Consider the following 13,770-nt stretch of genomic DNA (forward strand, 5'->3'; position numbering starts at 1 on the left):
GCCCTACAGCAATAGCTGTGAAAATGTGTCCATGAAGAGATTATGCTTACTGAAGGTTAGCCAAATATCCTCTTTATTCCTCAGGTTCAACACACTGCTTTGACTACCATCTATAAATTTTAATGCATGACAAACAAGTAAAAGCAGCTAGTTTGCTAACATCATTAAAATACTTCAACAAGACAAAAAATTGCAACAGATGAACAAGGTGTGTGCATACTTGGTTGATTAAATAGAATATATGAAACATGTCCAATGGGCACCCAGTGCCCGTGATAAACCATGGGGCATTTATGAAACTCAAGTGTGTATATAACACCTGCCCCCTTACACACACACACACACACACAAATAAAGCCTCAAATCAACCAAGCTAAGTATTTATTTCTAAAATTAGAAATAAGTAAAAATTCAAAGAGTAAGAATTGATCTTCAGATTCAATATGCCATTTGTAATAGCAAGCAGGTCATTAAAACCAATGAAGGGAAGGGAGCTGCTCTGTCTCAGATGTTACAACTGTGGAAACACAATCCAGGTAAGTTTTTTCACTGCTCCCATAAAACAGGCAATTATTGACCATACTCAATACAGTGTTTGATGCACTGCATTTTCCATTTAATTTCCTTACATTATTTCCTATGAGAACTCAAGTAAAGGCCAGTAATTTGGAACTAAACTTCTAAAGAGGTGAATTTTCAATTAACCCTCTTTCGAGGAAATTAATTGGTCAAAGGGCTGAAACTGTTTCAGTAAAATCTCCATGAGGACTTCAACCAAGAAGCACAAAAGGTCCTAAATTAGCCATAGTTGAACCTTCTCTGGAAAAGCATGTAAAAATGCAATTAATAAATGACTACACACCAGGAAGATAGAACCCTTAAATGACTAGGCATTACCAATAGCATAAAAAAAGAAGAGGATGCAACATCTCCTTCAGGAGCAGTGAGCCTCCAGCACCTCCTACACTGCTTCCACTGCTCTGCCCTCCCTGATACCAGAGCTAGGAAATGGGAAGGTGCAGAGTGCCGGGGTTCAGAGAAGGGGGAGAGGCACTTTTTATGATGCGGTAATGGCCTGTTATGCCTGCGGTCACTACTAGAAAACTGGACTGTGTATGTCCTGGATTCAGTAAGTAAACACCCAGGCTGCCTATACACATGCTCAGGGGTGAGGGGAGGCACACTGAGGGGTGGGGGGGGGGGTATATTTTACTTAAAGCAGTTCTCAGAGAGCTGCTGTAATTAAAATGGCTCACTGGTCACATGTATTAAGCCCCCACATGTTTAAAAACAGCTGCAGGATGCTTCATCTAAACCTCACTTTGACAAGGTTTAGGTAATGCACCCCCCTGGCCATTTTAAGATATACAGGGGCTTAAATACATGTAACGGTGGAACAACACTGAACCGTTCTAATTAGAACATGAACAAGAATGTGTATAGGAAGCCCCAGTGACCAAGTCTGGCCCACAAAGAGGTCAGATCCGGCCTGCAGAGATCTGTTTCAAGAAGCTGCACCATGCTGCGCCTCTGCCCTGCAGTGCTCTCTTCCACTGCAAAGCAGGCTCTGCAGTGTTTGAGCTTACCCTTGCTGCAGAGGGGCTGGGAATCAGGCAACCAGCCACTCAGAAGGGAAGGATGGGGCAGGAGCTTCTGTCTCGCAGCAACAGCTGTGTTGTAAGCTCTAGCCTGTGCCAGCAAAAAAGACTGCTGACCCTTGCTCTAAAATTACAGGTTTGTGTATCTATAGATGAATGTAGTAAAAATTCACAAAGTGGCCAGGCAGATTTTTACAGAACAGAGGGGACAAACAGGTACTACAGCAGACTGAACCTTTACAATAGTCAGATAAACGATCATTGAACTTCTAACTTAAGAGGCACAGAACACAATAATTAGGTCTATACCATACAGTGGTTATTCACACTCACATAACAGCCTAATACTTGCATTAATACAGGCAACTCAAGCCACCTGTTAATCTCTGACTACTATGAATCTGTATTACATTTCTTTGAATTTTTCCCTTCTCTTTTCTTGGAGAAAAGTTTTCTAATAGCATGTATAATATTGGTAATGGGATTATATTTCCTTTTCCATTTTTATATATGCTGTGCAGTTTATGTCTTGTAAATAAAGTGACAGTGTCATCGCTTGATATACTTTGTTTGCATAAGGTACATCTCAGAATCAGTAGCTTTAATAGATAAATAATATGGATTCATTTGCATTCAGACTCAACCACAGGATACATGGAAAAGGGATATCCTAACTCAAAAAGGTTCCAAGGGGTTTTTTTGGTCACACAGGCAAACAAAGCAGCCAAAATACTAAGGAATCCAAGAAGGGGCCAACTCAAATTTTAATTATAGAAATATATATACAAGAAGAAAGGCCTCAGTATGTGACAGACGGCTGTTTAGAATGGAAAGAGTAACGACACTAAGCATAAGAAAGGCTGCTTGCAGACATGAAAAAAATAAAAACAAAAAATGTCGCTTTACTTCAAACTCGGCATACTCCCACGCCAAGCCCAGCGCATGCCCAGAAGAGGCAGTGTGTTAGCTGCACCCGGCTTTCCCAATGTGTATAGACTGGGTGTTTTAATGGGGTTTTCTTGGTACTTTTACCTAACAGCTAATTGAATCAGCTTTAGATAAAAGCACCAAAAAGGCCTGCTGAAGTGCCTGATTTATACAGGCACTGTGGAGCTGCGTTAAAGTAACTCGCTGCTTCCGGTAAGGCATGTTTTTGGGGGTTTTTTTGTTCCCCCACATCCATCAGCGCCCAGAATGCAGTAACGGATGCAAGTATACTTGTAGACATGCAATTTGTCTCAACACATTATATTTTCCTGTAATATGTGCCCAACATTTAACTTGAAGAGTTAAAGTTCAAAGGCTGATTTTAATAAAAGGCAATTTATTGTACTTTAATACTATTCCCATAATTATATGTAATCAGCAAGAGAGACAACTGGCAGGCTTAGTTACATGCAAAAAGTATGTAAATTGGCACATTTGTCCTAATGCAATATGAAATCATCGTCTGCAAATTTAAAAATCATAATTATAATCCACAACCAAAATCAAGATATGCAATCAGTTTCTCTGTGGGATTTTGTGTACACCAAATAGTTAAGAAAATTGCTTGAGAAAAGTTCCTTAAGATCTAACACCTTAAACCCAATCCTACAACCCTTTTAATATTGCTTATACACTTAATCCAAACAAAATAAAGAAAAGTTTAACTAAACTTCACACCAGACAACATGAAACATTTATTGAAATATGTCAAACTGATCTGCTAAACATGCCATGAAGATTCTTGAACTTAGAGAAAAAAACCCTGGTTCGCTAGCTTCAGTGTTTCCGAACTTTTTAATGAAATGTCATTTGTAGCAATCCTTTACAAATTCAGTGCTGTATTATCATCTGATTACCTTGCTTACTATCCCTACTTCTCTTAAATGGCAATTGTCAAGAGCCTCACTTTGACTGCTTTTGAGACTGCACGATAATTCAATGTTTTCAAGAAATAAGATAACGTACGTGCTACCATATAAACCTGATCAGGAGAGATGTAACTGATAAATCTCAGGTTTACATGAAATGAATTGTATGGGTCATAGGAAATTTGAAACTGTTAATAATTAGAGTACAAAGATTTGGCAACTTTTTATATACTTGAAAGTTAATTATTTTAAAGAAAGGAAAAGGCATAAGCTCTTGGGATAAATGAATCCTAAATAATGTGATTTTTCTGTACAGTCTATTTTAAACATGGGGTCATGGCAATGATTCTTTTTAGGAGTCATGGTTTCTTACACCAGGTCCAGTAATTAACAGAGAAATATAAAAATAATTATGCAATTAAGTGTCCTAAAGAGTAAAGTTAAGCTAACTTACCAAGTTGTGAGACTGAGGAAAAGCATATTTTGTAAGGACTTCAAATATATCTCTTCTACTATGACCTTCTTGTTTCAGTGCAAACCGTAGATTTCTCATATCCTAAAATGAGAAAAATTACTTTTTAAAAATCCTTAAGGTACTTTGCAAGTACATTCTGAATACTTTCTACATAACATATGCAAAAAAGATACAAAACCATTCAGTTTAGGCCCTCCACCTTATACTATGGGTTAGGAATTCTTTATTTGTAAATAAGAAATTTTATAAGATGATAGCTAACATATAATAGGAAAGAAGAGTTTTACCCAAATACATACTGCTGCTCTTCCTCTACTTTGGCTGTAAGCCATAAGAAGTGACAGTTTTTGATTCACTAGCAAGTCTCATGGGTTACTGAATACGTGTGGGTTGGGAGTTACTCTGTGCTTCCAATGCGAATACTCTGCCAACAATCTGTCTAGACTACATTGTCCCCAGCCATTTTCTCTTGACTAACATTGAAATTAAGAAATCTGTACATGTAACTGCTGAGAACAAAGTCTGTGGCATAGATATTCCAGTCCAGGCTTACACAAGGGTCTTGGATTACCAAAAAAAAAATCCTCCTAAACCCACGTTTTCTGTAGCATTCTGTATAGCCAACATTCTTAAGAGGAAAAAAACGTTTTGCAAGTCAGTTATATGCCTCTAAAGATAAGACCCTTTTACTGGCAATGAAAGTGAATACAGTAACTATGTGACCCTTTTTAAAAGGTACTTGATGGGTCTTTTAAAAAGTACACAATAACAGACAACTGACTTTTAGGGTCCATAAAATAAAATAATTATAGGTACAAGGAGTGATTAAAGCCCAAACAGCCCCAAACTATACAAAATACAAAATCTTTTGCCTAATGTTACATAACACTATTCAACTCATTTGGACACAACAGAAGAACCCTTTTATGTACATTATTTTCTTGGACAATCCAAAAAAGCTGCCTGTAAGATTCTTCTTGCAGAATAATGAGCAAATAAGGCAATTTGGGCCTTAAGTACATTTAGTCTGTACTACTACAGATTCAGGCAAGCAAGCAGCAAAAAGAAAAAAAACTCTTGGATCTAATGCAGTTGTGCCTAATTCTAGAAAATATAAATGAAGGGCATAAGTGAGAAGTAGGACTTCTCCCTTTATTGAATTCTTGCAAGTCTTACTTTACAAGTTATATCTAGTCCATAGGAATTCTCGCCTCTACTTGAAGCTCCTCCCATTTTTTCAATCCTTGAAATTACACCCAAAGGAACATCCAATATCACAACTGACTCCTGTAGGGAAGAAATAAATATGAAAATTTTGTACCTTAGTTTCACACAGATTTCAGTTGCGATTAAAAGTAAAACAAGAAAAGGTGTTTCTTGCTTTAACCTTTCAATGTAAAGCCCACACTGACTTGATGACATCCTCCCTTCTCCAGTATCACTACGTCAGTGCATATCAATCACAAACTAAGAAACTAACTTCTCAAGATGTTTAATCAGGAAAATGTTTTTCATTTGTCCAGGTGTACTATAGTTACTGTTATCGAAAGACTATTCACCAAATTTTGTTCCTGAACATGTCAGACAGCAATTCACTAGGAAAGTGAAATGAGATTATCAGATACGTTAACAGAGGTGTATATCCTATATGAGTTAACTAAAAAGCTACATAGCAGCTCAATTATTCTAATCTTTAAAATAAACAGCTGGGCAGATACTTGAGAAAAGTAAAACTAACATATAGTTTTCATCTTACAGAGGCATAAACAAGCACAAACTGAGGGAACTTCACCTGACAGTGGTAGAGCTTTATTTATTAAGATTTTTACAATTAAATCACATAATTATTAAACTCTAGAACTGTTTAGCTATATTAACTGAACACCACTCTAGGCTAAAACACAATCTTTATAATATAAGAATAACAATATCTTTTCATTAAATCCTCTAAAGAAATAAGTTACTCCTCTATTCACAGTTTAAAAAATACTGTTTTATAGATTAACATAGCGGAGCGATACACCCACCATTTTTGTATCTAAATATTGCCAAGCTTTCACCATCAAATCAAACAGGTAAGATCACAACCTCTGTTTAGGAACTTAAAACCTTAAATTTGATAACAAGTTATGCAAAAGAGCAGCCTATGAATTTTATACTGCTTCACCCACCTATATTTTCTGCAACAAGGGTGGGCAATCTGCAGCACAAGTGCCACATGCAACAGTCTTGTTTGACATAGCAGGGAGCAGGAAGAACAGTGGCAGATAGGAGAAATCATAGCAATGGATCAGACAAGGGCAGGGGAATCAGAGTGGTACTGCTTACCCTGTGCATGCCTGCCAAAAAGACTGCCCCCCCCACTGTTCTATAACAGCCACTGATATTCAATAGGGCAAGATAATTCTAATTATGCTTAAATGTTACTAGTCTTCAAATCATTCCATTTTCATACTATTTATCTCTTCCTAATTGTAGTTACAAGGAAAATCTTGTTTTTGTAGAAAATTGTAACTGTTTCAATCACAAGAGTAACAATGGGAAGTGTTGTTGCATCATGTTATGTTACTATCCACACCCTAAAAAATACTGAGAAGTATAAGCCAGTCACTGAAATTCAGTGCATTTACTTATGTGTTTATTATAGTTAAAATGAATAACTTTTACTTTTGGAGGATTACTTAGTGGTAGAGAAGGCAATTATTGTTTCAATTATTACACACTGCTTTGAAGTCTCCCATGCAGTTCCATCAATGCCTCTCTGTGGGGCAGGGGGCCAAAGTTGAACAGAGTGAAATAAGAAAAAGTGACCAAACTTGGAACCAAATGCAGTTGGGTTTATTTTTTTATGGGGTTTATTTTGGTTAAGATTTGCCTTTGTGACTACTTTGAAAACAATTTGTTTCATGTAAGCCAATTAGGCAACCACCGATTAGCAACTCCATAGAGCTATGCAGGATTGTAGCCAGGTGACAGACAACTGTATCTCACTGCCATCCCCAGTTATGCAGAGCGGATGTGTGTGTAAACACTTTCACAATTACTCACTTTTTCCACACTTCTTAGGTACAGCCTATAGTTTGTGATGTACACTCTTCCTTTAATGGGACCATTGAATGGACACATGTAGATAACTTCTTTATCTATAAAAGAAACACAGTATTAACTTCTAATTAATATTTAAGATAAAGGGCAATATTAGTAAACAGCAAGATAAGAGCAACTATTCTCATAAGAAGAGAGACTGGCAGGCAGGAAAAACTTTAGTCACATAAATTTAAAACACTGTCCATTTGAAATCCAATCTTCTAGGGCAGAAAAAAACCATGAAAAGTTTCAGACTCCATATTTGCCCCAATTCCACTAGTTGATTTCCACTGAATTATGCTTACATTTGTGTTTTAAATTTCTTGGGGCTACATGAGAAGTGACTGACTTTTAATTCTTTCTTATGGCTACTGAATTGCTCTACTTTTAAGTTTCACAGTGAAAACATTCTTAAATATTAACTGGTTTATCTTTCAACAGTCTGCCTTCTTCCAAGTTCAAATCTAGATCTCTTGTAAGGTTGGAAGGAGACTCATTAATGAGTTCCACTAACAAACCCCATTTGGTTCCACTCACCGGAACAAAACTAAAAAACAAAGCCCACCCTGGTCATAAATCAGACTGTAATGCAAGTAGCTAGACCCCAAAACACACTCTAAAACACAGCAGTACCAACCCTAATAAGCCTTGATCTACATCATAAAAAGACCACAGATATAGCAAACTGCTCTTAAAAAGATTCTACTGTAAAACTTTTCTGAAGTTTTACTTTAGCTGTTATAACTGTTTCCATTCAAAAGATCCAGTTATACTTTTCTCCCTACTTATTCCTCTGCCCTTAAGTCCTGATCCATTACCCCCATCCAGTATCCCTACTCCTTCCACAGTACCCTCCATATAGGGAAAGTGAGGAGGACCATGCTTGTTGCCCCTCCAGCAGACTTCACTTGCCCATATTAAGAAACCCAGGAAATCCCCCATAAACAACAGCTTTGTTTAAAAAAAAGCTAAGGTTGCTCATATGCAATGCCCATCCAATGCATCCCTTGAAGCAAAGAACATCAAACTAGAAAGACCTCTTATGTGCACCTGAACACCCACGTAGCACATTTCCACTGACAGCAGCAGACTCCACACAGAGCAGCCGTCTGTCTCCAACAGATAAGGCAGCCCTGCACACAATACATTAATCTTCCTCATACTGGGACACAAAACTAAGTCTCCTATTTCTCTAACACAACACCACACACTTAACCAGTGTGCTCTTACTAATCCTGACTTGTTAGTGTTGCCAAGGTAGCACATTACTATAGGAGAGATTGATGTGTTATGTGCAGTATGTTTCATTATCTACTGGAAGCATAAGCAAACTGGGGAGTCTTGTCACCAGACATGTGCTATATGTGCAGTAAATTATGATTAATAAGCAACTCTTAATGGGGCATTTCCTTGTACGTGAGTCTGCCTTGGATTAAACGTTACATAACACTGATTGGCTTTAAGAAAAAATTAGTGATTTTTCCCATAAATAAGCTTTCCCCAGTAGCCAAACCCAATTATGCAACACTGTAGGGGTAAATCTACACATAGGTGGGCAGGCATCTCCTTTAACATGCAGTATTTTAGATGGTTCAATGATAACCTTATACCTGTAATTCTGGTTTCTCCTGGTAGACGAGGTATTTCCTCATTTTGTTCCCAGTTAGTTCCATCTTTTGGGGTCTAAAGAAAAAATTGCATCAAAACTGGAAGGCTCTTCACTGGGCACCATCACTTCAAATCATACTGGTGCAAACTTTCATAAAAATATAGGAGTCAGTAAATGAAGAAAGGATTTTAAGGGCAGGAATTTATAAAAAAAAAAAAAAAAAAAGCAAGGAAAGAAGGACAAAAGTAAAGGTTTTTTGGCTACATGTGTTACTAAAGAAACATTAAAAATAATCTTCACATTTAATCTGAATATAAATTTCTATAGCACCAAGACAGAGCAAGGTGTGTATGTGTGTACGTATATAGCCCTTAACTTGTAACTGAAAAGTGGAGTTGGGATTTCTCTCTCAAACTGAGCCAGCTATATGCAGCTAGATGTAACTTGTTTGATTATGCTAGGAATTTTTCTTCTTAAAAAACAGCTAAACAGTAACAAAATAGCATTTTCCAATATTAGAAGAAGTGAATAATTATGTAACCATACACCAGGAAGGACTGTAAGGTACTAGATTAAAAAAACCAAACCAAACCAAACAAACAAAACCCTTGAGATAAAATCTTTTGATCCACCAACATGTGAACACAGTCTTACAACTCTGAACAATGGATTGTATTTAAATTATGACAATAGAAGTAATTAAATTTTCTTCTTGACTGTATAACTCAATATAAATACAGTTTTGGGCTCAAGAACATGAAAAGCTAATGCCCCTGAGACACGTGATTTAAAAGTGAAAAAATAAATGGCACTCACCCTTTTAACTGAGGAGCTTTCCAGGGAGTTGGAATTATATTTAGGTGTCGATGATGAAGCCATACTGGGGATCTGATGAGAAAGCAGGTATTGGAGACAAATTTCAGTTAGATTGGATGCATCAGAACACAGCTCTCCAATTTTCAAAAATGGGAGTTAAGATTTTGAAATGCCTAAAAATCAAATGCTTTTAAACAATTAGAAGGCAGGGTAGATTTGTACTTTGCAGACTAACTAAGTCAGAGAAATTTTAGCATTCATAAACAGTGGCTTACTTCATCAGATGCTGTGAAGGAACTGAAGAACAGCACCTCTACTCAGATAATCATATTTTTAAAGCAACCGAGTACAACAGGTCTCAATCCCAGCTATTCCTCCCCCTCCCCCTTCAATTCACAAACTGGGATTCTTCATGTTAAGTTTTGTGTTTAAAATCCTATGGAGTTTTGGAATCAACAAAAGTCATAATACTTAAAATAATGATTTCTGCCACATACAGACACAGCCTAGGAACCCAGTTTACTTAGAATATTTATTTACATTAAAAAACCCAAAACTTTCATTTAGGCAAAATGGTGACAAAATTAAAAGGAATTACAGCTTGTGACACTAACATTAGTGTACTCAGAACAGTTTTAGGGAAGCTAAGAGAAACAGTGGGAAGACGGGGGAAAGAATCTGAGTTTATAAGCACTTTCAAGAGTTAAACAATGAAACTTCAATGAACCCAACAGCAGAGGGAGTTTGCCACCACTTTCTTGATCTCTATAGCCTTGACGCATTGAAATGAAGAGGCAGATTTTTTTAATTTCAAGTTCAAAAAGCTGCTTTTGATTAAATACTGAACTACACCATTCCGGATTAGCAAGCAAGCAAGCTTCAGTCCGTTTGCTGATTTTGCTTTATGAGCAGAGGCACAAGTCTATTTTTCAGAAATGACTGCCAGTTATACTTCCCTTTCATTAGCAGGGCACTCTTCATCCAGCTCACTTACTGATTTGCAGCAGCCCTGTGAAAAGTTCTGTGGTGCCATTTGATTTAAACCAACAAGAAGTGCAAGATCTTTCTTACTGCAATCCTAACTGAAAAGACTACATTTAGAAATAAGCACCGTTGCCCTTTCCCTTCAGAATTTTGTAAATCTCTCTTTATACAATGTACCAAGTGGCGAGTCTACCTTTGCTCCTGCACAACAGTATGAACAGACAGCAGTACTAACAACCATCTTGAACTGTGAAACAAACTTGCTTTGAAACCCCTGGGTTGTTCAAGGAAGTGTTTCACTGTTAGGGAGTTTTTTTTATAATTTCTATTTTGTAGTTGGTCTGTGTAATGAGTGCATAACAGCAAGGCAAATGTGAGTAGCCCGATATTCAGTTTACTTAAGTCTACTTCTGATATCCTGCCATGACCCAGCTTAGCAAATATAGCAGAAAGCAGAAACACCCCTTTAGAGAACAGCACAAATCTATTTATATTCCAGCTGGAAACATGAGCAATAAAGAATCTGTGATGCAGCACATTAAGTTGCTAGGATGACCGTCATACTGAAGCATAATTTCCTGTCTAGATCTTTTTCAGGCTCAACTTTCTCCAAAAATTCACCTTTATTGCAGCTTAGGAGTTGAGCTCAGCTAGCTGAATGTAGCTTTGATTTTCACTAGAATTAAAAAAAATAATCCTTATTTTTGCACTCAAGAAACTGCTTTGCTTTAAAACACAACTCATGGAGTCCCAAACACGAAATAGTGCTTTTGCCATATTTCATATGCAGTCACTTTAATTGTGGTATCCCCCTTCTTCTACCTATATTAAAAGGATCCTCTACACATAACAAGGGGGAATCTAGTTTTATCAATTTTATAGGTTCAGACGAAAAACACGTTTCACAATTTTTCCGCTACATCTTTCAGAGTACAGGAAATTCTGAACAAATGTAATGTTTTCCTTAGTTGTAATGCTAACTTGTGTCACCTGTATGTATTTGAACACCAAATATTCAAGTGGTTGAAGAATTCATTTCTTTGAATGCTGAAGCTGTCCTTTATGTTGAAGAGCTTTTTGTATTTGTTCTTGGTTTGAGTTCTGTTTTAATTATAATAATGTGAAAGTATTCATTATTCATTAATATTCCGGTATATTTACTGAAATATTCATTTTTTTTTAAATATCCTTTTGTGGAAACACATTTTTAAAAAATAAAAATAAATGCCCTAGTAGAATGGAGAATAGAGTTACAAAAAATGGATCATGTGTACTCTGCACATGAGGATGCGAGTGCAGCATATGTTGGACATACTAGCAAAATGAGAACTATATCGTCCAGGTATCAACAGCAGTCAAGCCACAGTGGAATGGGCTGCGGTATAGGCTGTACAAGATCACCAGGATCCCAAGTACCTCCCTAGCCCAGAGTGGAGGGCTGCTTAGTGAGTTTTGGCAAGCTGTCAAAGGCCTCAAGGCCTGCCCTTGACAGGTGCCCCGCCCCCTGGTCAACATCTTGAGACTGGAAGTTCCACCCCCTAATCCCTGACCTTTGCCACCAAAAGTCCCTCCCCTTGCCCCCAGAAGTACTCTTTTTGGGATGGGTTTTGCCATCTTGTAACTGGAAAAAAAACCCAAATTATACACTAAAAATGAAACACGGACAATCATGTATTTTAAATTTATTTTTAAAAATAGTTTTGTCCCGATTTGTGCGTTTGTGGGGTATATATAGAGGTGATTGCAAGTCTTACTCTTGTATATTGTAGGGGAGTGTAGAGGGGTGGAGGTATGTGTGTGGATGTGTGTGTGTGTGTGTGGGGGAGGGTGCATGGGGGTGTGGCTGGGTGGATATGGGGTTTGTGGGGTGTGTGGAGGGAAAGGGTAGATAGGGGTGTGCATGGGCGGGGGTGCATAGTGAGCAGGGCTCCCCCCAGAGGCATGCAGATGTGTGGTGGGGAGGTACATGTGGAGGTGTTGGGGAGGGTTCGAGTGGGGGCAGTGTTTGTGGGATGTGTGGACTCACCCCTGCCAGCGCGAATCAGCTGGAACCCACGTGCAGACCCGACCCAGCCTGCTCTGCACCACCCACCCACCATGCGTCCTGCTGCACTCTGGGTATGCAGCAGGGCTGGGGCGGCTATGACTGGCAGCTGGACTGCCTTTCTAGGCACCCCAGGTGGCCATGGCTCCTGGCTTCCACTGCTCTCAGCCCCACAGTACTGGCAAGGACCTGTGCTGCACAGCCCTGACCCTGTACCTGCTCCAGGTTCACCGGCCCAGGCTCAGCAGTGGCGGCACTAGACAGAAGCTGTTGTTCAGCACAGGGAAAAAGCAGCCTCTCCTGCTGCTGCCACCAGTTCCCTACTGCAGGCACCTAGAGCCTGCGCCAGACTGCTGTGCGTCTGCTCTGTGCTGCCACTGCTGCTCTGTGCGGCAGCCCAGAGGTGGTGGGGACAGCTGTGGAGATGCAGGGCAGCCCTGTGTGGGCTCCAAGATGCTGCAGTGGGGTCCTGACAATAGCTGGAGGGGGAGGGGCTGCTTCACCCGCCCCCCTGCACTGAACAGCTTCTGGCTGGCGCCACTGCTGCTGAGCCCGGGCCAGTGAGCCCAGAACAGGCACAAGCACATGGGGTCAGGGCTGTGCAGCACGGGTCCCTGCCAGTACCACGGGGCTGGGGCCAGCAGAGGCAGTGGCAGCCAGAAGGAGGCACGGCCACCTGGGCTGCCGAGAAAGGAAGTCCAGCTGCAGAGCCACCCCAGCCCCGCTGCATGGACTGTGTGCAGCAGGGTGTGCCACGGCCAGATGGTGCCTGGGCCAGGGGAATGAGAGACTCACCGTGGGCCACATCCAGCCCACGGTCTGTGTTTCACACCCCCCCCCCCCGTCCTAGCCCATAACAAGGTGCAGGTCACTCTGGCTTGATGACTATTGTACCCAAGCTGCAAAATGAAAGGTTGCTTGGGTATGTGGGCTATAGGTGCTGCAATCACACCTCTAACTGCACTACTGGTATGACCCGAGCCAGTGGCACAGCTATAACTGAATAAAGGAATCCTAAACTGTTGAATTGCCTTCTTTGGATAGAATATATTCTCCACCCCCGCCCCCACCCCATGTCACATAGTTTCTGAATATTGATCAGGTTGTAGTTGTACAGGTCAGGATACAGGGCCCAAACCCAGTCATCTGAGTTGCAGAACATACAGGAAGTACCGACTAAAATTGTACGGAATATTTATGCAAAGGTTCAATTTAACGGAAAGAAATCCATAGAACTTGCAACCTACCTTTGTTTTTAAAGCTTGGATAGACAGCAATGCAAAATAACATTCTGTTTTTAT

At 39.5% G+C, this 13,770-nt stretch overlaps 1 protein-coding gene across 5 annotated transcripts in view; it reads right to left on the minus strand.

Annotated features, from left to right (window-relative positions):
* MTM1 (myotubularin 1) overlaps window positions 1-13,770 on the minus strand; it is a 50,784-nt gene that overhangs the window by 21,339 nt on the left and 15,675 nt on the right. For all 5 annotated transcript variants that reach the window (XM_006271284.4, XM_019492775.2, XM_019492777.2 and 2 more), the window contains 5 exons: window positions 9,442-9,513; window positions 8,627-8,699; window positions 6,978-7,072; window positions 5,106-5,216; window positions 3,909-4,010 (listed from right to left, as the gene is read on the minus strand). In XM_006271284.4, the coding sequence (XP_006271346.1) occupies window positions 3,909-4,010; window positions 5,106-5,216; window positions 6,978-7,072; window positions 8,627-8,699; window positions 9,442-9,504 (444 nt within the window). In that variant the 5' untranslated portion in view covers window positions 9,505-9,513. Of the gene's footprint in view, window positions 1-3,908; window positions 4,011-5,105; window positions 5,217-6,977; window positions 7,073-8,626; window positions 8,700-9,441; window positions 9,514-13,770 lie in introns of those variants that run through there.

The sequence above is a fragment of the Alligator mississippiensis genome, chromosome 8 (assembly GCF_030867095.1).
Source record: "Alligator mississippiensis isolate rAllMis1 chromosome 8, rAllMis1, whole genome shotgun sequence".
Taxonomy (NCBI): Eukaryota; Metazoa; Chordata; order Crocodylia; family Alligatoridae; genus Alligator; species Alligator mississippiensis.